This window comes from Gymnoscopelus braueri (genome assembly GCF_963280865.1).
Source record: "Gymnoscopelus braueri genome assembly, chromosome: 22".
NCBI classification, from domain to species: Eukaryota; Metazoa; Chordata; class Actinopteri; order Myctophiformes; family Myctophidae; genus Gymnoscopelus; species Gymnoscopelus braueri.
In genome coordinates, this window is record NC_137624.1 from 20,355,572 (window position 1) to 20,383,557 (window position 27,986).

The 27,986-nt window shown below is 41.3% G+C and overlaps 1 protein-coding gene across 1 annotated transcript in view; it reads left to right on the forward strand.

The window, feature by feature from the left end:
* Positions 1-3,237: 3,237 nt before the first annotated feature.
* Positions 3,238-27,986, forward strand: part of dbh (dopamine beta-hydroxylase (dopamine beta-monooxygenase)) — a gene marked incomplete at both ends in the record, with an annotated part of 28,354 nt that continues 3,605 nt past the window's right edge. The window contains 10 exons of the mRNA XM_080420230.1: positions 3,238-3,594; positions 13,676-13,822; positions 14,267-14,524; positions 15,043-15,219; positions 18,574-18,676; positions 20,519-20,685; positions 21,538-21,681; positions 26,286-26,324; positions 27,241-27,300; positions 27,622-27,749. Coding sequence (XP_080276356.1) covers positions 3,238-3,594; positions 13,676-13,822; positions 14,267-14,524; positions 15,043-15,219; positions 18,574-18,676; positions 20,519-20,685; positions 21,538-21,681; positions 26,286-26,324; positions 27,241-27,300; positions 27,622-27,749 — 1,580 coding nt within the window. The remainder of the gene's footprint in view (positions 3,595-13,675; positions 13,823-14,266; positions 14,525-15,042; positions 15,220-18,573; positions 18,677-20,518; positions 20,686-21,537; positions 21,682-26,285; positions 26,325-27,240; positions 27,301-27,621; positions 27,750-27,986) is intronic.

Sequence of the window (27,986 nt, forward strand, 5' to 3'; positions counted from 1 at the left end):
ACTTGTCCTCTGTCCAATGCTCAGACAAGGTGGAAAAACAAATGAGGACTGTGTCCAGTACAGAACGCTCATTAGATTACATTACGACAGACATGACTGTCCTCTGCACAATCTCTCCTCTCTCTCTCTCTCTCTCTCTCTCTCTCTCTCTCTCTCTCTCTCTCTCTCTCTCTCTCTCTCTCTAACTGATTCTCCAGCGATAAATGGAAATGTTCTAAGAACAACAAAGTATAAATTAGGCTTTTTATCTCTCTCTGTTTACCACCCTTTTTTCTTTCCACACATCAGAAAGTAAACCATGGGAACAGAATCCAAGCAAAAGAGAGAGCCTGCATTTACATTAGGCTGTTTCTGCTTTTGTGCATATTAAATACTTAATTGTTTAAGTCCCCCACTCATTTTCTTCCCGTTTCTCTGCATTCATACCATTTCCATCCTTCTTCGTCCTCTCATATCCCCAGGTGTCTCTCTGTCTCTGTCTGAATTTCATCCTCTGTCCCTCCTCTGTCCTTTCAGTCTCTCTCTTCCATCATTCCATCTCTCATAGCAATGCATTATGTTATTGTATATATTAGAATACAATCCACAAAGAACAGTTATATTCTGCTAATGACCTGTGCATCTTATCTGAGCACAGTGCATCATTTCTGACATGGTGCTGATAGGATGCAATCTAGCGTTGATTTCTAATTTGCTGTGAGTGTGTTTTTGTGTCTGCAAGCTGGAAAGGAAGACACACAGTACAGTCTGCCTATTTCCCTGATGTCTCAATCTGAGTGCTGTGCAGGATAGGAAGGTTTTGGGGAAGAAATTAGGAGATTGTTCCAGGCAGGATAATGTCAGTTAATTCCCCAGGCTCTCTGGACACACATGCACGCACATCGCACGTATGAACCCACGCACGCACGTATGCACGCACACGCACATGCACACGCACACGCACACGCACACACACACACACACATTAAAATTACACACATGCACAAATGGAACATCATTCTCTCACTCAGACATGACACTCTCTGTTTCAATATTCTGTTTGAGCCCCCCACCCACCCATCGTCTGTCTTTCTCTGTCGATCACAGCTATCTTTCTGATATCTCTTTGGTGTACAATATGCTGACAGTATAGCAGCAAAGAGAAATGTGTGTATTTAACCACTTGGTAAGACTGTATATTAAGGTCGGGTCTATCATGCATTATAAGCGCACTCAAAATGCATTAGAATGCGCTTATAAGGCATTGTAACATTTGTTATAAATGTTTAAATCATGTATGACAACTTATAACAACGTATTATAGGTACTGGTCATAATGCATTATAAGCTCAGCGGAGCAGCACATTATAACTACTAAAAGGCAAAGAGAGAAACAGAAAGAAAGTGTTAACGTGTGTTGTTTATATGTATATTATATGTGCATATGCATGCAAATGAGAGCGAGCGAGCGAGAGAGAGAGAGAGAGAGAGAGAGAGAGAGGGGGGGGGGGGGTAAAGATTCTATGTTATCTGCAACAGGGCATATACAAAAGAGAGAGACAGATCTCTTTCTTTGCCTCTGGCAATACATGCCTTTATTACATTAACCAACACTCCTGCTCTCTGCTGCATGTTCTGCTCTGCTCTGCTGTTCTCTGCTCGGATCCGAACCTGTGCTTTTCTGAGCCTCTGTGGCTTGACGTCCCACACATACAGAATTTAATCCGGTGCTCAGAATTTTAACTCTGTGTCTGAAAGATAGAAAGAAAGGAAGGCCATAATTCAATTCTATGGCAAGTATACAGGCTACAGAATAGGTCCACATGAAACTGGAAGATATATGAAATCTGTCTGTTTTCTTCTATCAATCAACTCTCTGTAAGTAATTAATCCTCCTCACAACTACAGTAGCCCCAGCTTTCTATCCCCCCTGTGTGTGTGTGTGTGTGTGTGTGTGTGTGTGTGTGTGTGTGTGTGTGTGTGTGTGTGTGTGTGTGTGTGTGTGTGTGTGTGTGTGTGTGTGTGTGTGTGTGTGTGTGTGTGTGTGTGTGTGTGTGTGTGTGTGTTACATTAACAGCATCATTTCCACAGGGGTGGAACTAACCTTTTAAGCCAACAGGACGGTGCCCATGTGTCTTGGTTGAGAAACACACAGCTGTCACTTTGAATAGGTTGTCTCTGGCCTCAGGCATCAGGTTAAGTGGGGGGCTTAATGCTGTTTACACTGACTTCTGCCCTCCAGCTTTTTCTTTGAATCAAAACACTTGAAAAGCCAGGTGAGAGTGGTATAATGTACTGTTTGAATATGTTTAATTTAATTAAAGTTTTATTCATTTAGTTTAGGGTGTGATTTAATTTCTTTCAATATAGTTTTGTCTAGCTTTTCTGGTGAAACATAACATTTTCATGATGCACTCTACAGTGGACATAATCACTGAAATGCTAAACATTTCTGTAATTCTGTCATTTCTGTGTAAACAGAAAGGAAAAACTCCACTTAAGTCTATATACGCAGAGGAAGAGATTGAGAGGACAATAAACTTCAGTTAGTCCAAGCCGATTGTCATTGATAATGTCCATGGTTCAATTTGGATCAATTAGGGTCTGGCAGATGTGGAGAATCATGCTTGACCCCAGGGCTTAAAGAAAACAATCCAATTACCCTCAACAAACCTAATGCCATTAGGCTGGATAAAGACAGACAGCCCATAAGGGAGGGGTCTCTTAAAAAGCAGTGGGATGAGACAGGTCTTTTAAAAAGCAGTGGGATGAGACAGTGCAAGATCAGTGGCACAGAGAGGAGAAACAGTGTCCATTAGGTCTCAGAAAAAGTAGAAATGAAAGAAAATGGAGCAGTGAAAAAACAAGAAATCTTCAACGCAGAAATCCTGACGCTAAACGAGGGCATAACTACAAAGAAACAGAAAGAGAGAAGAGGAACATTTTGTGTGCAGCAAGAGACATCTTATTTGACTGGAAAGGAGTAGGCTCCAAATGCGAAAAAAGCAAACAGAGAGGCGTGAATTTGGAGAAGTCTGGTTCACACAATAGTCTTGAAAAGAAACTTCCTTCACAATTTAATAAAAGTGAACGAAATATTGACCTCCGTTATCGACAGAAATACACAGACACACTGTGTGTGACACACATCGAAAGGACAGGCAATAACACCCAGAGGCCAGTGCACTTCAGCCATTTGGAAAACACATCTTTCCCTGCAATACAGAAATTAGACAGGACTATTCTATCATCAGGACCATGAGGCTCAACCTTCGACTACAGGACGTCACCATCGTGTATTTCACCGTCCTGGCTACGCTGGTGGTCATCTTGGTGGCCTCCTACCAGGCTCCCGCTGCCACCGTCGTCGACCCTTCGTCCTCCGGCCCCTCCGTGGCGCTGCCCCCTCTCCCCATGCCCTTCCGTGTGCCCCTGGATCCACACGGGGATCTCCAGCTGGCGTGGAACATCAGCTATGCCACTCAAGAGATCTACCTGGAGCTGAAGATAGCACAGCTCACGCACGGGGTGGTTCTGGGGATGTCCGACCGCGGGGAGCTGACCAACGCTGACCTGGTGGTTCTCTGGGATGATGGAATTAAGAGCTACTTTGGGGTAAGCAGCCGAGTATCTGTTCGAACCAATCGATATGTATGTATGTTTATCATAGTTGGCCCGGTAATTGATTTGATCTAATGATTTTTTCGTCCCACGTCATTAATGTTGGATTATATTAGGCTAACCACACATTTCAGTGAGGTGCAACATAACCATGAGGCTAAACTGTTATGTTTGGGAAACTGAATTTCCCCCGTGGGATTAATATGGTATACTGCTTTCCATGGTGACTTTAACCACTTAAGCCCTATTTTATACTTGGGCTATTCAAAAATAGATGATCTAAAAGCTCACAATGTGTCACATCGCATGTTGTGAGCTTGTAGATCTATTCTATTTTCTATTCTATATTCTATTCCATTTTTGAAAAGATTGGACAATACACTGTATACACAGTTATCAATACACATTAGTAGCCTACATATTAATCAATCAGCCCAACTTTACACAACACACATTGATTCTGCAAGGCATTTGGGACTGTTTGTGTAAAAAAGAAAAAACACGCTAACATAAAATGTACTTTTGCTATTTTATTAATGGATCTTTTATAATAAGAAATCAGTGTCAATAAAGAACTGAAAGGTTCAGATTTGGCAACGTTAGGGGGGATAGTTCATAGTTAAAAAAAATATTTTCAATGTCTAAGTGGCCTTATAGCCGAGGTGAAGGAGGATTGCGTGTTTTGTTATCTCATAACAGAATAACAGGTGGAAAATTTAGCTGCAAGCATTGGGAAGTTGAAGCTGATAACCCCCTCAGCATGACAGAATGAAATGTTGCTATCTCCTTCTTGTTTTAGGTGTGAAGCTATTGACGTTATGTAAACATGTTAATTCTGCAAGTGAAGTCATTGTTGAGCTTGCCTCAGTGTAGAAGTAGAACCCCCCACCCCATTGCTAAAGGCATAAAAGCATTGAGGACGTATGACATTCCTCGAGGAATGTAGATTTTCCTTTTGTTCACTATTCAGCATCTATCTGTGATCGCTGAGGTGTGAGATTGGTGTTTTTGCTTGAGGAGATATAGTGGATGGTTTTGCATGATCTCATAATCACAAGCAGTGTTTCCTGTCTGTGCTAAATGGGAATCATTCAAACTGCACTCATAGTACACATTCATCAGAGAACCATTAGCAGATAGCTAAATTGAAATATCTATTGTGTTTTTATAGTAAAAAAATAAAGAAGAGAAAGAAAACGTCCTTGCTCAAATTGTATCTGCATGCGTTGTAATTCTACCTCTACCTCTGTATGATTATTTCAATGTTCTGCAGTGTGGTTGTATTACAACACCCATGCAGTATTTCTAAAGAGACAGTCAAATGTGCAGCAGGTATAAGTACAGTACTCGTTACTCCTAACAGAAAGCCATGCAACATTGCACTCAGGTGACGCAGGGGTCCACCACCGCAGAGTGTAGGGGTTGCATGGAATCCACGGCGATGCATCCGGTTTGGTTGAGTGTTTACACAAACACAATTGGTTATGTTTGTGGGTTAAGGTTAACAATCCCTCCTGGGCAGAGTGTAGGGGAGCAATCTTTCCTTGTTGCATTATAGCAACTCCGGGGCAGGTGGTGTTGAATAGGGGGGGGCATTATGTCCTCCTAGAGGGTGCTCCTCAAATGTGTGGGGAGAGTTAATTGGCATAATGAATAAATTGGGATAAAAATAAATGGCTTATCTTAAAAATAAAATAAAAGCCATGATACTGTAAGTGACACTTATCCTTATTCATAAAGCAACAAAGGGTTATTTTCTATCTTCTCTAGAAACATCTTCAGTCAGTACTTTTCATTTATTGAAAGGAACAGGGGGATGCAAATATTATTATTATTATTTTCGTAGTAAAGGACTAGGATGCTTCTATCCTGCATGCCATCCACATCCACATGTGAGCTTTAAGCTGTGTGTCCGTGCAGATCCTCTGCTTTGGTTTCAGTGAGCTCTGAGGGACTGGCTCTATAAGTTACAGTATGTAGATTTCCAGTGGCCTCACAGCAGCAGAGGTGGCTGGCCATTTATCATGCACTAATCTGGGTCTAGTTATTTTATTAGGCTTTTCTTACCTTATTGATAGTCATAGTGTATGGCATCAGAGCCTATGTAGTACGGGCCCCAAGCGTGCCACAAGCGTGCATGTTGAGGGGCCTCTATAGACTCTATAGAGGCTCTATAGATTATGAGACTCAGAAGTGGAAGCAATTTTGGAGGTGCTCTATAGTATAGAGCACCTCCAAAATTGCTTCCACTTCTGACCATAGGGGTGCCACAAATGCAATAAGTTGAACCGTACAGCGTACAAAAGCTATTTCTCCCTATGGATCCCTCGACTGGATGAGCAGTTCTCTTTTCTCGGAACTTCATCAAACATCATTATAGTTTTCCTCAGTGATTAGGAATGTACAATTAAATATGGTTGCAGTCCAGACCAGTTTGACCTTGTCCTGTGAGAGGAAATGTATTTCTGCAGATGTTTTCTGGATTTATAAACATGTTGTGGTGTTTCATTTTCCATTTCAATTACCCTTTGGGGTAAATCAACAGATGGTCCTTGCCATTAATGAGATGTAATGGTTTTTCTGATGTCAGATTAGAAACTCCCACACTCTTACAGAACTTTATCAGAATTGATGAAGGTCAGTTCGACCAAAACATCATGTTTCCTCATAATTACTTATTGGGAATGTACAATTAATACTTACTTACGTACTCCACACCATTTTAAATTTGTGAGTAGAAATGTTGTTTTTATGCTTTTGTTGACGAACTAGAATTTGGTAGTCAAAGGTCAAAGTCACTGTGACCTCACAAAATACATTTTTGGCCATACTGTAACTAAAGAATTCATATGCTACTATGACAAACTTTCATACAAATGTCTATCAGGGTGTATGAAGTGAGGATTTCGGTTGTCAAAGCTGAAGATTAACTGTGACCTCACATCTGTCTGTCTGTCCGTCTGTCTGTCTGTCTGTCTGTCTGTCTGTTCCTTCAAAGTATTCAATACATACTATTATATGTCTGGACAGACATGGATGCACCTGGTTGGCTGAGGTATTGTACGATGGGCGTTATGTCTAGTTATGTGGATCTTTGCTGGATTCATGAAAATTCCAAATTACCCTGGGGGAAATCAACTGCAAAAGGAATACTTCACCCCCAAAATAACTTTTTTTCCCCATCAATTACTCACGCCGCGAAGCCTTCATGGAGATTTTTTTAATTTATTTTTTATATTAGGACTTACTTGATTATAAACTCCCACACTAATAGAACTTCATCAAAGATGATGGTCAGGTCGATTGATTGGTTTTTCTCATACCAAATAGTCAAAGCCAGCTTGTACTCACACCACAAAATCAGCCAGTACTCATATCACATAAGCAAAACCAGTTGGTAGTCATACCACATAAGCAAAAGCATTTAATACTCATAGCACATAAGCAAAACCAGTTAGTACTCATACCACATATAGTAGGCAAAGACCTTATCATAATATATTGGGTTTGGATGTGGCTCCTGATCTGTGCTGCATGACATCTCTCTCTTCCTCTACCTCTCTCTCACTTTCCCTCTCTTTCGCAGATGTGACTTATATTCATAATAAAAGTCACATCTGCTCTCTTTCTCTTGCCGTCTTCATCTCTCTCTATCCATTCCGTCTCACCACAATGCAGATTATAGGTGTAAAAGAGTGGGTGAAATAGTTTTTTGTGCAAGCCCTAAACATTGCATTTACAGGGAGAGTTAGAAAGGGAAAGAGAGAGCAGAAATAACAGGAAGGCACAGTGAAATCAAATATATAAAGTCCAGTATGTAATCCTGGGCGCTACTCTCCCTCAGAACTGAGCTCATGCCTCCTTCAATGCATGAAGAGCTAGCAAGCCGCTTCTTATCACCTGACAGGGGGGGAGTTTCCCAGGTAGGACGTAGTGCATAGAAGGAACACGTTATTCCAACCAGTTCCTTTCCCCTCCATCAGGCGCCCCGGCTGTCAAGGGGGAGGCGGTATAGTGACCAGGATTACTGCATGTTTTTTTGTGAGGGTACCTACCCTAGGGGACACGGGGAGAACATGCAACGTGCAACATCCTACCGGGGAAACTCCCCCCTGTCAGGTGATAAGAAGGCCAGTTGGCTCTCATGCATTGAAGGAGGCATGAGCTCCGCTCTGGGCTCCCTAGGCTGGCAGAGGGAGTGTAGCGCCCAGGATTACTTAGACAATTGGCACTGGGTGAAAAAGGGTTGCAAAATCGTGGGATAAAAAAAAAAGCTATTGTGGTACGTACTCAGTCGATTTGGGGTCCCATCCAAATTCCTCCCCATCCTCCAGCAATGTCTTGATGGTATAGGCAAGCCGGGGTTCAAATAAGTGTCAGTCTGACCTCTTCTGTGTCAAAATAGGAGTGAAACAAGATGTGTCTTAGCTCCTAATCCTATTATCTTCAACATCTTCCTCACAGCAGTCTCACTTATCTCCCACAACTATCTACAAAGCACAGGTGGAGTCAGTATTCCATCTGGATTGAAACCTATTCAACATACAGTGCCTCCAGGCATCCACCAAGACACCTGCACTGCCCTCCAAATATATAAGTTTGGTATGCTGATAACAGTACTGTGATTGCCCCCTGAGTGCCGGTGGTTAGTAAAAGATCGCCACAAGGACCGTAAGATTTACTTTAGTCATAGTCTTCTGAATACAATTCCGTTTAATTTAGTCATATTTTAGTCATCAGATTTTTTTTTAGTTTTTGTCTAGTTTTAGTCGACTAAATATCGAAAGATTATAGTCGATTATAGTCGACTAAAATGTATTTTGGCGGTGCCTTGATGGCGTCGTAATGGCTGATTTTATACTTGGTTACATGCTGAAAATAGATCTGCTATTTTCAGAGCGTAACCAAACTTGTCTTTTAGTTCTACTGGATCTCTTCTCCACTCGTCCCTCACTAACATTTTAGTCTAGTTTTTATTTGTTGACGAAATTGTCATTATATTAAGTCTTAGTTTTAGTCATCATAGCTTAGTTTTTATTCATTTACTTTGAGTGAAAAAAGGTAGTCGACGAAAATAAATCGTCATAGTTTTAGTCGACAAAATCAGCACTGCAGTGGCATGAGCGCACCAATCGTCATCATCGATAACGATGGACTGCCATTAGAAGAAGGGGCTGGGCAGTTGCAAAAAAAATCCCTCCTTGCATTCGGCTCCCTCCATTGTGACCTGTCGGAGTGGAGGGAGCTTGACTCGTCGCATGGTCATTATCTGACCATATACTCCTCCACACCATCACCTCAAGCAGCCATTTATAGCAACACCTGTCAGGGCTGCTTGGCTTCTGAACACATCGACGGCATTTCCGTGTCCTATTCTCCAGGGCCTGCCTAATTCTCCCTCCTTGTCATGTCTCCCTCTCTCTCCAAACCCATCATCATTTAACCGCATGAACCTTAGCGTCACTATTCTGGGGGGCGAACATCGAGCAAAAATTGCAGATGTACAAGCTTGCCTTGTGTGCTATTTTCGGGGAGGAGAGAGGAGAGGAGAGAAGAAAGGAGCGGACCGACTATAGACCCCTGGGGGACCCCGGACAAACGCAGTACTGTACATAGAGTTTAATTAACTGTTGTATCATAGTTAAACATGGTGTATAAATATACATTTCTGTTCTTCCTTTATCCTCTCTTAAATCTTCAGCGCTGTCCTCCATCCTGCCATCCTTCTCTCTTCCTCTCCTCATTCCATCAGTCTTTCCTCCCACAGGGGAAATAATTACGAGAGGAAAGGTCACTGCTGTACTACAAACACTTCTGTCATCTCTCTCTCTCTCGCTCATTCACACACACACACGCGTGTACGCACGCACGCACGCACGCACGCACGCACGCACGCACGCACGCACGCACGCACACACACACACACACACACACACACACACACACACACACACACACACACACACACACACACACACACACACACACACACACACACAAAGTGACTAGAAGTTTAAGCACACTGTACCTTTTACATGCTGTGCTTCCATTATCTTATTTTTTTAAGAATATTGTATAAAATAAAATAATTACTCCATGGCATTTATTCCTTCATTTGCAATACATGTGTAAAAATAATAGTACACACACATGCAGAATGTAAAAGGTCATATTAGACTCCAGTTGAGCAACAACCAAGGGAACAGAAGCTAACAGGGTGATAGTCTCGCCTGATTAGGAAGATTAACTTCACTATAGTATATTCACAAATATGACTTTGCGATTAAAGGAATCGTGAAAGCATACTTGTGTAATTCCTATCATTAAAGAGAAAGGACCAATTTGCGATTAAATGAATTATAAAAGCATACTTGTGTGATTGCTATCATTAAAGAAAAAGGACATCAAGTGTATTTCCAATGCTTTGCCTACTCAGTTTTCTTTTCCCCCCCACAAAATCACATTTAATAAGCATTTATTCCAGCTGAGATGAATGCCGTGGTGGTTTGCGATCATCATAATTAACGCTAATTCGCTAAATGGAAATTGTGCTGGATGATGTGGTATGGCAGATCACCTAGAACAGCTGGTCTGAGTTGGTGTTTTTTGGTGGCTTCTCTCTGATTGGCTTAGCTTTGAACCTGGCTTCAATATCACTTGCAGTCTGTTCATATTTAGCATAGATTCAATAAAAGTACATACTACTTTTACCTACTGTACTGTACATGTCTGTACTGCATGCATAGCATACATCTTACATTCTTACATTACAGTCAATGTATTGTGTTAAACATCTGTGTATTCTGCAATGTTCTTTTGCACTGTCCGCAAGTCTTGTGTATCTCTTCTTCTGCCTTACATCTCATCCAGAATTCAGCAGCCTATCTCACATTTAACTTCTTTTCAGTTATTCCATCTGAATGCATTCCTCCTTGCACGCTCCACTGGCTACCTGTTACAACTCACAATGAATTCAAATTCAGTGCTGTGTTCTATTGACTTCAAAAAGGCATTTGACCAGTGGTGGAAGAAGTACTCACATTTGTTACTTAAGTACAAGTATCAATACTGAAATGTAGAAATTTAATTCAGCAAAAGTATTGGCATCAAAATATACTTAAAGTAACAAAAGTAAAAGTACTAAAATGTTTGAAAATAGCAGATCTACAAGCTCACAACGTGTCGTGTTGTGAGCTTGTAGATTTGCTATTTTCAAATAGCTTTGGTAAAAATAGGGCTAAAGTGGTAATGTACAGTATGTTTTTTTAATAATAATCTAAAAGTAACTAGTAACTAAAGTTTTCAAATAATTGTAGTGGAGTAAAAGTACAATATTTGCCTCTGAGATGTAGTGGAGTAAAAGAAAAAGTAAAAGTATAGAACATTGGAAATACTCCAGTAAAGTAAAAGTACACGGGTACAAGAGACAGAGTGGTGACCACAGATGGCAACAGTGAGGAGTGTGACATCCTGGTGAGTGTGTTGCCAGGGGACCCTCGCCTACTTCCTCTTCATTAATAGTCCTGGACAATGCACTTATAAGCAAGCCATCAGTGGCCAGGGGCAAGAACTCGGCTTAAAGGGCAAAACACTTTAGTGGAGGTTTGGGTTGTGTAGTCACCTTGCCATGATGTATCTTAGAAATTGATGATTCAAATTAAGCTCCTCATTGACTTGCATTGTACGGTGAAACAGCTCTTAAAATCACTCTTTTAGCACGTAAACAAACACAAACAAAGCAGAACGTCACGAAACAGTACTGGGTTTTGTGACGTTCTATTATGTCTGAATCAACTTTGTTTGCATTCGTTTACATGCGAAAGAGTTTGAAAGCTGTTTCACCGTAATCAATGGAGTAATTATTTTTTATTTCTTGTCCACATTTGGAGTTACATCATGACAAGGTAACTGAACGACCCAAACCTCTACCAAAGTGGTCTTGCCCTTTAACTATTACACCTTGGAGCGCTAGACAACTCCCACAGCTGTAGTCTTAACAGACCTAGACTATGCAGACGCCTGCCTATCTGACCATGTGGAGCAGGCACAGATGCTCCGGACCAGAGTGGAGACAGAGTGTGCCAATTTGGCCTTGCCCTAAATGCCAAGGTTATCACATATATATAACACCCTCTCGGACCATCCACCTCTAATTACAACAGAAGGCAATGCGCTCAAAGAAGTCTATGCTTTAAATACCTGGGCTCATAGGTCAACTCAAAAGAGCAAGACCTTAAAGTGAGTCAAGTGCCTGCATGGAGGGCTCTGTCTGAATATCATGGCCAGTGTGTGGAAGTCCAACCTCCACCACAAGCTCAACTTCTTCTCAGCGACTGTAGAGTCTATTCTCCTAAACGGCTGTGAATGCTGGACCCTGAGAAGTCCCTGGATGGGCGCTACACCAGAATGCTTCATGCAGTACGAAACATCACCCAGGATGAACACGTTACCAATGAGTATATGGGGAGTGAAGATTGTGGCCAGGAGAATAAAGCTGGCCAGTCACTGCCATCAAGAGGGAATCCCACACCTACCTTACTAAAGAACGATGCAGGGGCCGAAAGTATTGGGGGCGAGCTAACCAGATATGTGGTGGATCAAGATGACTGGAGATGCCACTGGCAGGCTCGTCTGAGGATGACATAGAGAGAACAGATACATGATTTTTTAAAAGATTAATTCATTACTATTATCAATTTAAATTAGTGGGCTGGGCAGAAAGTTACATACCTTGGGTTTTCATCATCCTTTAAGAATGTATGTGGATGGATATGTAACCCTAATTTGATGTTCAAAACAATCCCATGGGTTTAACACTTTCGTGTTCAGTCCTACATGCTATTGTAGCTTGTGCTTTTCTTTCTTCCATTACTTAGTTGCATTCCATGATTTTGACTCCTCTCAGTGCTGGCTTCTCAGCTGTGGAATGACTTTACTCCAGTTCGATCAGCAGTCAAAAGAAATCCCCCATCTCCCAACCCCCACCAACCTCACCCCACTGTCAGCCACCAGTGTTGCCATGTCCGCTTATTAAAAGCGACCTCGTTGCTCGTTTCTCTGGCAAACCAGCCAGCCACCCCATTAGTCGTACTTCACCTTGAACAGAACTTAATATGTATGCTTTACAGTACTTACTACGTTTTTTTTCTTTTGGTGTCCATCCTCTCCGTCTCTGTCTGTCCTTGTCTTTCCTGTGTGTGTGTGTGTGTGTGTGTGTGTGTGTGTGTGTGTGTGTGTGTGTGTGTGTGTGTGTGTGTGTGTGTGTGTGTGTGTGTGTGTGTGTGTGTGTTGCAAAACAAAATCGATGGGATGGGATAAATGTTTTCACAGCAGATAGTTTGATATTAAATAGTAGAGTTAACACAGGTACATCTTCCATTTAGGTCAAACAGAGAGCCAGGCCAGGGGGGGGCTTGTGTTGGCTCACAGAAAAGACTCTGCTACATTGGACCTTAAATGTATCATAGGTAACACCTGTTTACCTTTCAAGTCAAAATGGCTGCTGTGAACCCCACTAGAACAGTGAAGCGGCCGTCGCCTGTGGTCAAATCTGGGATAGCAACACTTCCGCATTTAAAATGCTACTGCGCGTGCATCTACCGTTTGTGCGCCTGCTCACAACTCTATGGCCGCTCTAATGGACCCAATATTGGTACTTCCGGCACCCAATGGACCCAATAAGCCCAAATAAGCAACTACACTTTAGAAACAAGGCCGGAAAAAACCCAACCACCAACATTTACAAGCGACTACAGAAAAACAAGCCCAAAGTCGCTTATAATAAGCGGACTTGGCAACACTTGCACCGCAGGTGCTCTCTGGGGTGCGGTGGGAGCGTTGCAGAGCCTCAGAGCGTAACTCTGAATGCACCACTGGTCTCCTAGACCCACATGACCCAGATACAGGAAATCAATCAAAGTTAGTTTGGGAGTTTTGCTTTCCCATTGCCTTTGGGTCTATTAGACATTAATAATTTAAAATGTGTGTGTGTGTGTGTGTGTGTGTGTGTGTGTGTGTGTGTGTGTGTGTGTGTGTGTGTGTGTGTGTGTGTGTGTGCGCGCACCTCCCTCTCCAGGATGCATGGAGTGACAGTGAGGGTCATGTGTCATTGGACAGCCAACAGGACTACCAGCTGCTAGAAACCAGACAGGGTGCTGCTGGATTCTACCTGCTGTTCAAAAGAGCCTTCAGCACCTGTGATCCCAGAGACTACACCATTGAGGTGTGTGAACTGTGAACCCCTGCATTTACACTTTGGAGCCCTAAAACCTTGACCACTAGTTCACCCAAAAAAGTACCTTTTTCCTATCGATTAGTCACCCCATGGAGACTAGAATTAATGGATATTTTTTTGTTTTTGTTGCATTCCTATGCCAATAATTTGATTAACGGCTGTGTTTCCGGTAGGAGATTCCAAAGAGACTCTTTGGGTCTCCTACCGGAAACACAGCCCGTAATTAAATTATTGGCTTAGGAATGCGTCAAAAAAAAAAAAAAACACTGCATGAATTCAAGGCTTCATGGGGTGTATAATTGATCGAAAATATTTTTGGGGGTGAACTAACCCTTTAAGGCCTATTTTATACTTCATCGTACAACAACATAAAAATAGCAAAAAAAATGATCTTATACAAAAGAATACAACAATACATCTTTCATTATTCAGGAGGGCACTGTTCATGTGATATATGGAATACTGGATCGACAAATCGCGTCGTTGGAGCAGTTGAACCTGTCCCGGATCCAGATGGGGGTACAGCGGGTGCTGATGCTGCGGCCTGACACACAACCCCCCTCTCTGCCGCCAGATGTGGAGACATTGGAGGTCCTGGCCCCAGGCGTCACTATACCGAACCAGGAGACCACCTACTGGTGCTTTGTCCAGCAGCTGCCTGAAAACATGCCCAAAAACCACATTGTCATGGTATGAATGACCTTGAACGTCGACACACACAACGCATACAGTAGATGTATACATTTATGCTTACATCAGGGACACTCCAGGTACCAGCCTAAAACCTAAGCAAAGTATACAATACATTTCCATGGAGGTTCAGTGGTAAGCAGTGCACGGACAAACCGTTTGCACAAAGCTGTAGACGGTTTGTTTTTAATACAAAATAAAGATTTTAGAAGCACCCTGCACAACAAGCTGTCCCAAAACATCCTCAAAAGCCCCATTGTCATGGTAACAACAACAAAACAACATAAATAAATAACGTGGCTGTCATGGTAACAAATATCACCCGGTTCACTGCAGCACATTCTTTTACACACAATCGATACAGTGCAATACAATTCAGTTTAGATAGTATTGTATTTGTAGGCGTGACAATTGAAACTTAATGTCAAGGTATGTTAATAATATAATGTACAACACAACACGCAACAATGATTATGCTGCTCTCATGCCTTCCCTTTCCCTTTCTTTGTCTCTGTCAGTATGAGTCAGTGATTTCTGCAGGCAATGAGGCCATTGTGCATCACATGGAGGTGTTTGAATGTTCTCCTGATATCCAGAGTGTGCCACAGTACAGCGGCTCCTGTGATGACAAGATGAAACCTGGGAAGCTCAATTTCTGCCGCCATGTACTGGCTGCCTGGGCTATGGGGGCTGAGGTATGCTTACAGACACGTACTGTATACTGTGATTTGACTGTATGTATGGATTGAGTGTGTGAGTAGGGAAACAGTGTTGTGGAAATACATAGAGTATAAGGCAGAGAAGAAGAGGTGTCATCATTTCTTATGATTACATCCAGCCAGAGCCAGCAAATTAATCATCAAACAAAAAAACAAAAAATGAATGAATGAATGAAGCAGCTAGACAGTCAACAAGCCAAATACTCAGCAAGGAAACCATCCAGATAAACCATCTGGCAACCAGCCAGATAAATAAGCCATGATTGGGCTAGCTAGTCAACTAACTAGCCGCTCAGTGATACAAGCACCCAGAGAGTTAAGAAACTACTAACTATAGAAAACATAACTGACCTACCAACTAAGAAAGCTAACCAACGACCAACCAACCAATTTACCCGTCAGCCTTGAAACGTTGAAGTCAGGGGACAGCACGTTTGTAAACCATTCTACTCTGCTTTGCCTCGCACTGCATCATAAGAGCCCAGTCCCTCTCTGATTGGATTATCTGTCAGCCAAACAAAAACGAGCTGTGAAGGCAAGATTAGGAGAGAAATATTCAGGCTTCTTTCATTACTTCTTAATAGCGTTGTTTTATTCTGCCCAGCACCTTGGAGAGAGGGGGGCAAGGAGTTTGGGAGGAGGGTAGGAACATCATTGTGTAATATTCTTAAACAGATACTGTAAGAAAGAGGAAAACAACTCATGAGAAAAAGGAACAGAGAGGAAGAGAATGCCACCATGTGTCATTCAGAATTGAACCATTCTCTCATTATCTCAAAAATTCCATTCTCCCATTATGTATGCATCAAAATAATTGGTTTGTGGGTTTGTTTAAGAAGGGTCTTGACACACTGTATTGAGTAAGACAATAACGGCAAACAAACAAAATCAAATGTCCTTGCAGTAATTATTTGGAGTTTCAGTTCCTGTGGCCAGTGCTGAGACAACAATTGTATTTTGCCTAGGATAAGCAGAATGTTTTTATTCACACATCAAATGAGGAAAACAGAAAGAAAACAGTGATCCTCTAAAACAGCATTATTTAACATTTAAGCCTCAAGATCACATTGAGGGCGAGCCCTTCATTTTCAATGCCACGAGTTACAACGAAACAGCAGCAACAACATAAAAAACTATTACAATTAAATAATATAAGATTAAAGGCCACATTATAAGATTGCCTTTGAGACCATTTTCAAAGAGTTTTGCAATTAATTCCAGCTATATCTGTCTCAACAACAAAAAGCTGTCTGTCCCAATAAGAGTTAGGAACCTCTGGAGTAGAAGTCAGTCCTGCATGTGTGCATGATAGTAGAAATCGATAGTGCTAATTTAACTCACGGTGTACAAATGGACCCTCCATTTGTACACATTTGGAGTTAAATTAACAGTGAGGATTGTACTGTGTGAAGAGTGCTAATGACAATGAAGTTGAAGTTGAATTCTACAGTCCAACAGAGAAGAGAGGGAAGGGCAGGCCAGTCAACCTTTTCATAAAGCGGTAGTTCTCAAAAGTGGGGTCAGGGGACCCCCAGGGATCATTGAGGCTTTTAATAACAATAATCTTGCATGGGGCTCCCTGGCACCAAATATTTTCATATGGGGGTCTGCGGACAAATAAAGATTAATTTTGGGGTCCTTGACATGAAAAAGAGAACCATTGGTATAGTTACGTCTCCATAATCTAAAAATCAAAGCAAGAAACTGCTCCAACTACTATGTGCAAAAGATGAGAAGTGAGAAGTAAGTTTGTTGTCTTTCCAAATGCCAGCATATTGGGTAATAACGGGGAGATTTCTCACTGAGAGTGCCATTTAATTAAAATGTAATAAGGAAATGACTGCAATAAAAAAATCTCCACTCTGGAGAACAGCATACACTGAAGGAGCATTGTACATTATTGGCAGAAGACTGTTGAATACTTGAATTAGCACAACAATGCAGATCAATATCCTCTGGATATTACGATAATTCGATAACTACAGGTACAGAGGTACAGTTTCTCTCAGAGGTACAGAGGTACAGTTTCTCTCACTTTTACACATTGATTTCTAGAGGCAATTTTGGAACCACAGACAAGCAGCAGAGACTAAGCTTATGTTCCATTGTCAGGGTATTGAGACATGTATTTGACTAATCTTTGCATTCTCAGCTTAGTTGTGAGGACAGGATTTATTTTATTCAAACACAACATTAGGGTGATATCCTATTCATATAATTCTCCTATACTGTGTAATCTATGTAACCAAATCTGTTTCAATTACTTTGGAGGAGGTTTACTGCAGGATCTTCAGATGTAAACCTATCACTCTGGCATATACAGTATATGTACAGTCGCTGTGTCATGGCTGTACAAACAGCACCTTACTCGAGGTCTCTGAAGACACATTACTATTTTAACACACTTTAACTGTAGCTACTTATACACTATACTAGGAAATAATGAGGATATCATTTTCTCTAGGGAGCACCTTAAGACTTGGAACTTTGAAGCGCCTAATGGGGAATATGAAAAAGTGCCTGTGTGTGCATAATTAGAATCTGTTTATCGGCCAGGTAGGTTCAAGAAGAATCAGAATCAGTTTTATTGTCATATCACAGGTTTACAGAAGTAAAAAAGTGGGTGAAAATCCTTGAAGTAAAAAAGTGGGTGAAAATCCTTTTCGTGCATAGTTCCCATCATATCGTTATTTCTATAGAAGAAAGAAAGGGGGAAAGGTACGAGATCAAACAAGAAAAACTAAAAACAAATAACAAATTATCTACATATTTACACATGGTACCTGAGATAAGATATAAAGGTGCGTGAGCATAGCAGCAGATGTATACTGTGCATGATATACTTATGGACTTATAGTTAAGGTGCTCGAAAAAAACAGACAAAAGTCAGTGCGTTGTACATGGGATTAAAGGGACACTTCACCCCAAAAAAACGTTGTTTCAATGGATTAGTCACCCCATGGAGACCTGAATTCATGGATATTTTTTAGTTTTTGTCTCATTCCTCAGACAATAATTTGATGACCAGCGGACCGGTAAGCAGCGGTTCCGGTAGGAGACACAACGAGTCGTTGTGTCTCCTACCGGAACCACCAGAAACAGGATTGTGTCAAAGGTCTTGTCCAATCTAGAAACAGGATCTAAATGTCTCAATAAAAGAGCAAGGAGAACTTGTATTAACATACTCTACCATACAGATTGGACAAAATAACATTTTATTCACTAAAGAAAATTACATAACGGAGCTTCAATGTATTAATATTAATATATGTAAATATCTATTATTACGCAATTCAAATATGTTATGTTAATACATTTGAACTGTTGCAGGCATTTTACTACCCTCCTGATGCAGGGCTACCATTGGGTGGACCAGGTTCTTCAAGATTCCTTCGGCTGGAGGTTCATTACCACAACCCCCTGCTGTTGTCTGGTACACACACACACACGCGCACGCACACACGCACGCACGCACGCACGCACGCACACTCTCACTTGCACACTCTCACTTGCACACACACATGCAGTAAAGTTATTAAAGTTTTGGATTTTACTTTTACTTAGTTTTGACTATATTTTAAATTTCAGTTATTTTTAATTCAACTCTCTCACTTTCTCTCTCTCTGTCTCTCTCTCTCTCTCTCTCGCTTTCTCTCATCTTTCGTGCTCAGCAGGGACTCTCCTTTCTTTTCCCCCCAGAAACCCCAGTCTTTTATCCACTGAACAGACTACTTCAAATACAGACGATAGACAGCTTTGATCTTGCCTACCTCTAGTCAATATAGGGTTCTGCTGTCTCATCTCCGCCATTGTAATTCTTCTCACTCGACTGCCTTCCCTCTGACTGTACAGTAGCTGTTCTTTTTCTTCTTTTTTTTTCACTAAATCCCTCCTCAAAAAAGCATGTTCTTTGGTTTCTTCCTTCTCAGCATGTTCCCCTTCCTTTGCTTCTACTCTATTCCAGTGATTCTCAAACTTTTTTAATTTCAAGGACCTCATAACTCTCAAGAGTCACAGACCTGTGAGGGTCCATTTGGAAGCCCCTAAGGAACCCTGAGGGTCCCTGGACCCCAATTTGAGAACCACCGTTCTACTCTATTCTCTACTGATGAGTTCTTGGAGTTTTGCTTGTGTACACAGTACAACCCACGTTAATTTAACACTCTGGTTTTTACTGTGCATAACTTTGCCTTTTGTGTTTAGTTTTTAATTTACTCTTTGTAGATTTATTATAGTCTCTCTAGACCCTAAACTCCTGTTTCGTCTAAACTTTTCTTTTTTAGAATAGTTTTTTTTGTGTGACTTTTCTGCCTTTCGTCTACACTTTTTAATTAAACCATATAATCTTCCCCCTCGCCTTATCTTTTTTCCTTTTAAACCATAAATTTAAAACACCTTCATGGTCCTCTCCACTGCTATAAACACTCACATGTATTGTTCCTCCCATAATGTTATAGCCACATCAAGATCAAATAGTGGATCATGTTCATAATAGAATCTGTAATCACATTGTCATGGAAGTTAACGCTTTTTCCAGTTAATTGATACAGCTGTGTCTCATGTGTAAAGATTTTTGCCTGAACATCGGGGCAAGATACATAATACATGCAGGGATCAGAATATTACTTTTGCTCACTAGAATTTGGCACAAGAACTTTGCACAGACCTCTCAATCCGGACCAGCACAAAATTGTCATTGTTATCTAGAATGTATCCAGAATTTGCGTTTGCATGCACAAAACCTTTTCAGATGGGGGTCCGCGGACAAATATATATATCAATTGGGGGTCCTTGTCCTTGACACGAAAAAAGTTTTGAGAACTACTGCTTTAACCCTTTAAGACCTGAAGCCGATTCTACAAATGTTTTCTAAATCCCAACAGTATTCTGAAAAACGTGTGTTTCTATATCAGTGGTTCTCAAACTTTTTCATGTCAAGGACCCCAAAAATTATATGTATTTGGCCGCCGACCCCGGTCCCAAAATATGTAGTTCCAGGGACCCCCAGAAGCAAAGATTTGAGTTTAAAAAGTTCCCTTTAAAAGAATATATATATTCAAAGATTTGCAGACATTTTCACGTTTTTTCAAAAATAGCAGATCTACAAGCTCACAGCGCGGCACTCGGTGCTGCGCTATGAGCTTGTATATCTGCTATTTTTGAATAGCCAAAGTGTAAAATTATGCTTTTTTAGCTAAAATAAAAAAATGACCGGTCTTAAAGGCTTCAGTTTCATAGTTGATTATGGATGATGTTCTCTATACTGTACATGCAGGACGGCGTGACTCCTCTGGGATACGTCTGCTGTATACACCCAGTCTGAGGCGCTATGATGCTGGAATCATGGAGCTGGGCCTTGTTTATACTCCAGTTATGGCTGTCCCACCAAAACAACACAGCTTCTCCCTCACTGGCTACTGCACATCCAAGTGTACCCACACTGTATGTATAGACATTTTTTCTTTATTTAATACTTTATTAACAGTTATACATATTTGTTACGTTATCGTTTGTGAATTAAAGGAGTTCTGCTGAGCTACTTCTGCTCCACTTATTTAGTAGATTAGAGAGAGAAGTAGAGACTTTTTGGTGTCAGTACAGTGTACAGTAGGAATCAATTGTTGTATGTTATAAAATCTTGACACTATAATGAACAAAGAACTTTGATAAGCACCTTCATGAAAAAAGATGTACTTCTTCATCAGCAGTGTGAAGTAACTAAGTACATTTACTCAAGTACTGTACTTAAGTACATTTTTTTAGGCATTTTTACTTTACTTGAGTATTTCCAATTTTCAATACTTTTACTTCTACTCCACTACGTCTCAGAGGCAAATATTGTACTTTTTACTCCACTACAATTATTTGAAAACTTTAAATACTAGTTACATTGTAGATTTTTATTATTATTACAAAACATACATTAACCACTTCAGCCCTATATACATTTCGGCCATTTGAAAATAGCCGATCTACAAGCTCACAATGCCTCATGCATTGTGAGCTTGTAGATCTGCTATTTTCAAAAGATTTTTATACATTTGATTTGAAAACTTGTGAAATGGGACATTCTGCATACTGAGTACTTTTTACTTTTGTACTTTAAGAATATTTTGATACCAATACTTTTGTACTTCTACTTACAATTTTTTATTCCGGACATTTACTTGTAACAGAGTATGTCTACATTGCAGTATTGATACTTTTACACAAGTAAAAAAAAGTACTTTTTCCACCACCACGGTTCTTCATTAAACTTTTCTTTCCCCCTCTCCCTCTCTGTCCTCATCCCAGGCCTTGCCTCACAGGGGGATCAACATTTTTGCATCCCAGCTGCACACACACCTGGCTGGGCGGGGCGTGAGGACCGTGCTGGTGAGGGACGGCAGGGAGCTGGAAGTGGTGCAGGAGGACCAGCACTTCAGCACGCACTACCAGGTACAGTTAATAAGCAGGACTGATGTTTCCTAAAGCATTGGTTCTCAAATGTTTTCATGTCAAGGGCCCCCCAAAATGATATGTATTTGGCTGCGGACCCCCATCGACAAAAAAATATCTTGTGCCAGGGACCAGGGTTGCCAGATCTACTTATTATAATTTCCCTGTAAGATTTTATTTGAAAATAGCCCAATGTATATGTTAAAGTGTGCATGTGGCCGATAGTCGCTTCTTTTGGGCTGGTTTTCCTAGACCTGGTTGCTTGTTTCTCTCACAGAATCTGGCAACACTGCCAGGGACCTCCAGAAGCAACGATTGGAGTAAAAAATGTTCGCTTATAAAAATGTACAGATTCTTCCAAAATTGCAGATCTACAAGCTCATATAGGCTCTATGAGCTTGTATATCCGCTATTTTTGAATAGCCAAAGTATAAACTGTGGATTTATACTTTGGCCCCCATGGACCCCTGGGGGTCCACCCCACTTTGAGAACCAATATCCTAAAGGAGACCACTATTATCATTGTTCTCTCGCTGTATATTACACTGTATAATGCAGCGATTCTCAACCTGTGGGCTATGAGGATATTGCAAGTGGGCCCCCAAATAATTGGCAAAACATCAAGATTTGAACGATAATATAACATTAAAAAAAATGTATAGGAAAAACGTCATAGTATTTTTTTGTTTTAATATACTGTATAGTGTGTTAGTTCCGTTTATCCAGGCCGGATCATAATCAATTGATTGATCATTAAAATATACAGCTCTGGAAATGCACACGGCCCGCTCATCTGACCACTTTTGGCGTTATTGTGTCCGCTATACTGTATTTTGATCACCATGGCACTGTAACACTTGTTGGTTCTAATTTGAGAAAGAACTTGGGTTGTAAATACCACAATACTGCCCCAAATACACCATAAGTGATTTTTTTCTTTGTACTGCGTGTTGTTGAGCAGAAAGCCCTGCCCGATTTAGCAACCTTGTGACAACATTCGTATTTAATTGCACTTTACAGTAGTACCAAAGCTGGGAAATTGGATTCCACATTTGGACGACGCACAGCAACCGTACGCAATGTGCAGTTTCGGTAATGAGCAGACAGGAACAGAATCGTTTTTGGATTCATCAAAGCCATTTGTTTCATTTGGGCTCATTAAAGCTTACTAGGTAATTATGTAGTAGCGTGGTGGAAGAGGCGCCACCTGAGACATGAAAAGCTAAAGCCTTTGTTAGACAATTCACTATGTGCCAGAATAACAAAGAAGGTAGACCTTCAATCCCATGGGAAATTCAGTTTCAGCTTCCCCCGGCTGATGGCTGCTCAGGCGTTTGGGGTGGGGGGATCGGTTAGGGGTTACATGTCTTGCTCAGGGACACTTCAATACACACAGTATAATAGGGCAGGCAGGGAAGCGAGCCGGTGACCTTCTGATTACCAGATGGGACGTGACTGAGAAAAAGCCCTGTCACCCCAGGGTTGGTTTCTTTGTCGTGGGGACATCCAGGAGGTTGGCATCACCAGACCTGAGGGAACGGCAGAGGGCGTGACAGTGAAGGAGGTCAGAGAGGTAGGGGGAGCTTGGTTGTTGAGGGCCTTGTGGGTGGTGGTGAGCAGTATTTGAAAATCTATTCTGTGTTTGACTGGGACCCCCAGTGGGAGCCAGTGAATACAGTTGTATTTCACTATCTGTGTTGACATACAGATACAGAGGTCTCCATATATAGGCATAAAAGAGACACAGACAGACAGACAGACGGGTACTCTGGCAATGGGCAACACTGGGGCAACACTGGAGCAACACCTCTGGCACCTCTGGCAATGGGCAACACTGGGGCAACACCTCACCTCCAATCTATGCACAATACCTAAACACAAGCAGTCTACATTTCTTTCCAGGCTGTGAGATAGCATTTTATAAGACTTTAAGATGTTAGTTCTTTCCTTCTTTTTTGCAAACTACATTCATTCATGAAATATTACATTATGTCCTCTAGTAAGAGAGAGAGGGAGAGAGAGAGAGAGAGAGAGAGAGGGAGAGAGGGAGAGAGGGAGAGAGGGAGAGAGGGAGAGAGAGAGAGAGAGAGAGAGAGAGAGAGAGAGGGAGGGAGAGAGAGATATGCAGCTGTTTCTATGCCCCCTGCTGATTTTGACAGATACATGCGCAAGTGCTCTGATTAACAAATGCATTCTTTGACTTTGATAAAGTAGCCTATGTTGTGGTTATTTAGCCTTTATGTGACTACTGCGTGGTTGAATCATTCAATTTTATTTCTCAAAGTTCAGTCACTTCATCCTGGTCGCTTGGGATTAAAACTCAATTTCTAACCACCAAAGCTCAAAGTGCCTACACTATATGCATGTAAAGTACTCGGCGTACTTTTACTGTGTTACATTATTAGCTATGCGTAGTGTTTATGGTCAGTGCATAGAATTGCTGTTATGAACATAACATTGCCTATGAGCTATTGCATAAGACAGTGTATATATCATTATTGAGCCGTGCCTCCTGGTACTTGATCATGGTGCGAAGAGGAACATTATGTACCGTTGTTAAATGCAATAATAATATTATTGCATATATTATACTTGTTGTCTGCCCTCCAAAGCTCCTACACCAAATAGTCGCATTTATTCTGTCACTCTGTAGCTCTTTGTGCTCCGTTACTCAAACAATGCCGCTATAATAGGATGACAGCTTTACGCTCCAATATTACAGCATAAACAAAAACACGTGATCAACACATACAGTACACACAGTACAGATTCTAAGCAATGCAATTCTGCCATCACACAACCAGTCATTTTACCGACGCAATGTTTACTATTATGCAAGTGCATGCGACCGTACAACATACAGTACATGTTTGTTGGGTGGATGCAATGCCACCATAGACTGTATAAAAGAGATGGACAAAGCCAGACCGCTGGTTTCTAAAGACCGAAAATGAAGCCGTTAGTTCAGGAATTTGAAATCCGCCATCTCTAATATAAGCCCAAAAGCATGTCGGGAACAGGAACCGGAAAACAATCCCCAAAGAATGCTATTGGTTGGGTAGCTTGTCAATCAAGAGCGGGGGCGGGGAATGAATGCTATTGGTTGTGTAGCTTGTCAATCAAATCATCCCGCCCCTCTTAGAGAATCGCCTACTTTATCATCAATTTTAGAATACATGGGACCATAATTTAGCAAAACGCATATCATGATGATTGAAAGGAGACTTTAAACTAGCGACTGGAAGCATATAGAATTTATGAAATTTTTTATTAAGGTAAGAAAAATCTAGTCTAAAGTTTGTCAAAAACCCATCCGCTTGCGTTAAAATAAATTCAAGACACCTGCAGGGGTAAAACAGCGAAACTACAGGTCATTCATATGAACTGTCTCTTCCGTATTGGAGTCAATGTAAAAAATCTCAAGCTGGCCCCTTGAATGCCACACACCAGCCGATGTCACATCTTACCAGGTACTTTGGCCTAATGCAAAAGCTGAAAAGGAGGGTAGAGCTACTACTATTTAGTGACATTACACAGCCCTGGGTAGGCCACCAGGCCTGGTGTAGATCTGCACTAGGCGGAATGTCCTTTTCCACTACCCTGTAGTTTTAAGTCAGTCCAGCATACTGTACGTGTAAGTTAACCCAAACCTTATGCACACTGGCTGGCATTAGTTAATGCTACTGTCACTTGCTGTTGATGTCGTTGTCACCACAGGGTGAGTCAGTCGTAATATCCTCAGAAAAACTGAGTCAGACTTCACCCGGGCCAGGGACACTCCAGTTGTTCCATAGAGCTCATTGAGGTCAGGCGAGTCTGACCAAACCCAGAAGAACAGCAGAGCAAGTGTCTATTTTGCCGCTGGGTTTCCTTCAGAAGCTCAGTGGAGCCTATTGTAGTGTCACCTCATTTCCACAAACAGGGATGCTCTGGCAAGCTCCCTGACAGTTTTGTCATTGCTATTCAACATGTCACCAAATGGGACAGCCTTGTGACGTAATTCCACTCCTCTCTTTCCTGTTTGGTGTGAAAGCTAATGAATGTAAAAAGTGCATTATGTAAAAAGAAAACAATTTTATCGTTTAGCTCACTTAATTCTTTGCATCCTACAGTATGTGAAAATTGGAGAAAAGCTGTTGACTCAATCCAATCAAGCCTTGCTCTTTCCAATCCCCTGCTACAGTATGTTACTTTTCCATCCAAGGTTAAGTCCATGTTGCGACCACCAACCTCCCACAATCTTGGTTGGTGTGGTCGGAGTGTGGCGGTCGAGTAGGGGGTCCGTGTGTACAGTCTCATGCAGACTGTACACAACTACACGTGGATACACTTTGAGTTAATAAACACACACGCCATAATAACAGAGGCATCTGTTCCACTGCCAGATAACGTCTCCAGCTGTTATTGAATGTACACTTGTCTGAATGCCTCCTTCTAATAAAGGCCTGCCTGGTACCCTCTGCAGTTGAGGCAAATAAAAGCCCCAGCCACTAATAGAGGAAATAAGGGAATTTCAATAATAAAATATTTAAATAAAATGACGATGTTGACGGTGGACACTCCTTTTCATATTTTGTAAATGTTTTCTGTGCTGCTTCTTACAGACAATACGAGTTCTGAGGAAGATGGTCAATGTTCTACCTGTAAGTACCTGCATTCACAATAAAATTTAACACTGAATCTAACATTGAAGAGCAATGGTGGAAGAACTCAAATATTTTGTATTAGATAACTACCTTTTATACAGTATAGACAAGGATTGGTTTTACAGGCACTGTGGTTTTCAAAGTGGGGTTTGGGGAACCTCAAGAGTTCCTTGAGGGGGTTCCTGGGGGTCCCCAACTAAATTAGTAGATTTAACTATAATTCAGTTTGATTGATATTACAATACAAACAAAAATAATAGAATTGTATATATCATACAATTATGGCATTTCATTTAAGCCAAACTTCCTTATAACAGAATAATTTGTTATGGCCGAATGAAATTGATTTTGGGGTTCTGTGACAGGAAAACAATTGAAAAGCCCTGTTCTAGCACATTGCTACGTACAACATAGTAGTCTCAACAGGGACAGTTATGTCAAGATGTTGGCCACATCTAAGCATAAAGTCTCTTTCATTCTCCATTTTGACAATAATATGTCTCATGATGTTTGTTGGGACAGACAATGTTATGTTAATGCTATAACAGCAGCCGTCAGGCATAGGTACAAGAAACCCACAAGGCAACAGTCCTGTTATTGTATCTGTTTGTAGCCTTATAACCACATGAACCCTGGCATCCATATTCTGGGCATATCATAAATAGATGGAACATTCGGCCTAACATTTGCTGAGAATAGCAGACCTGCAAGCTCACAAGCCAACTACAAGCTCACAACAAGCCGCGTATGGACCCCGATAAACAAAGTATACAGTATACTGTAGGGTTTAAGTGGATAATTATGTCAGTTATATTCAGAAAAGCAAGATGTAAAGTCTGCTGTTGACTTACTGTGTGTGCATGTGTTTGTGCGATGTGTTTGCGTGCATACTTGGCCGCACTTCAATCCACAGGGTGATGTCCTCGTAACCAAGTGTACCTATAACACAGAAGACAGAACCAAGCCAACAGTGGTAAGCACCACAACAAGTGCATAACCTGGAGCTATGTTTAATTGACCAGGGTATATACAGTACTGTAACCTTGGGGTCCCACCATCATCATCATCTCTCTCTCTCTCTCTGATCTACTCCTCTCCAGTGTCTCTTCCCCTTCCTTTCTTTCAGCCCAGTTGATCTTTCTTGCTCTTTCCAAACTCACCATTTCACACACACTCATCTACCTCTCCAACTCATCACCTCTGGAATTAGCTATTAAAAAATAAAAAGGTTATTCGACAAAGTATCCATAACTCTTTGTTGTACCCCACCAACCTTCTGTCTCTGTCTCTGTAGGGAGGTTTTGGCATCATGGAGGAGATGTGTGTGAACTACATACACTACTACCCTCGCACTCAACTGGAACTCTGCAAAAGCCATGTGGACACTGGATATCTGCAGAAATATTTCAGCTTCATGAACAGGTAACAGGCATACATGGAGCTACAGTACATGTCAAAGCACTGTATGTATTCACTCCATGCACATTAAATTCCCCATTGTTAATTTAACTCCAAAGAGGGTACAAATGGAAACAAATCGACCTGTACACTCTTTAACTCTCTGAGTGGGCACTTAGGGGTGGAGATAACTGGGCACTAGGAAGAGTGGGCACTAGGGAAATGTGGGCACCTGGAAGACTGGGCACTAGGAAGAGTGGG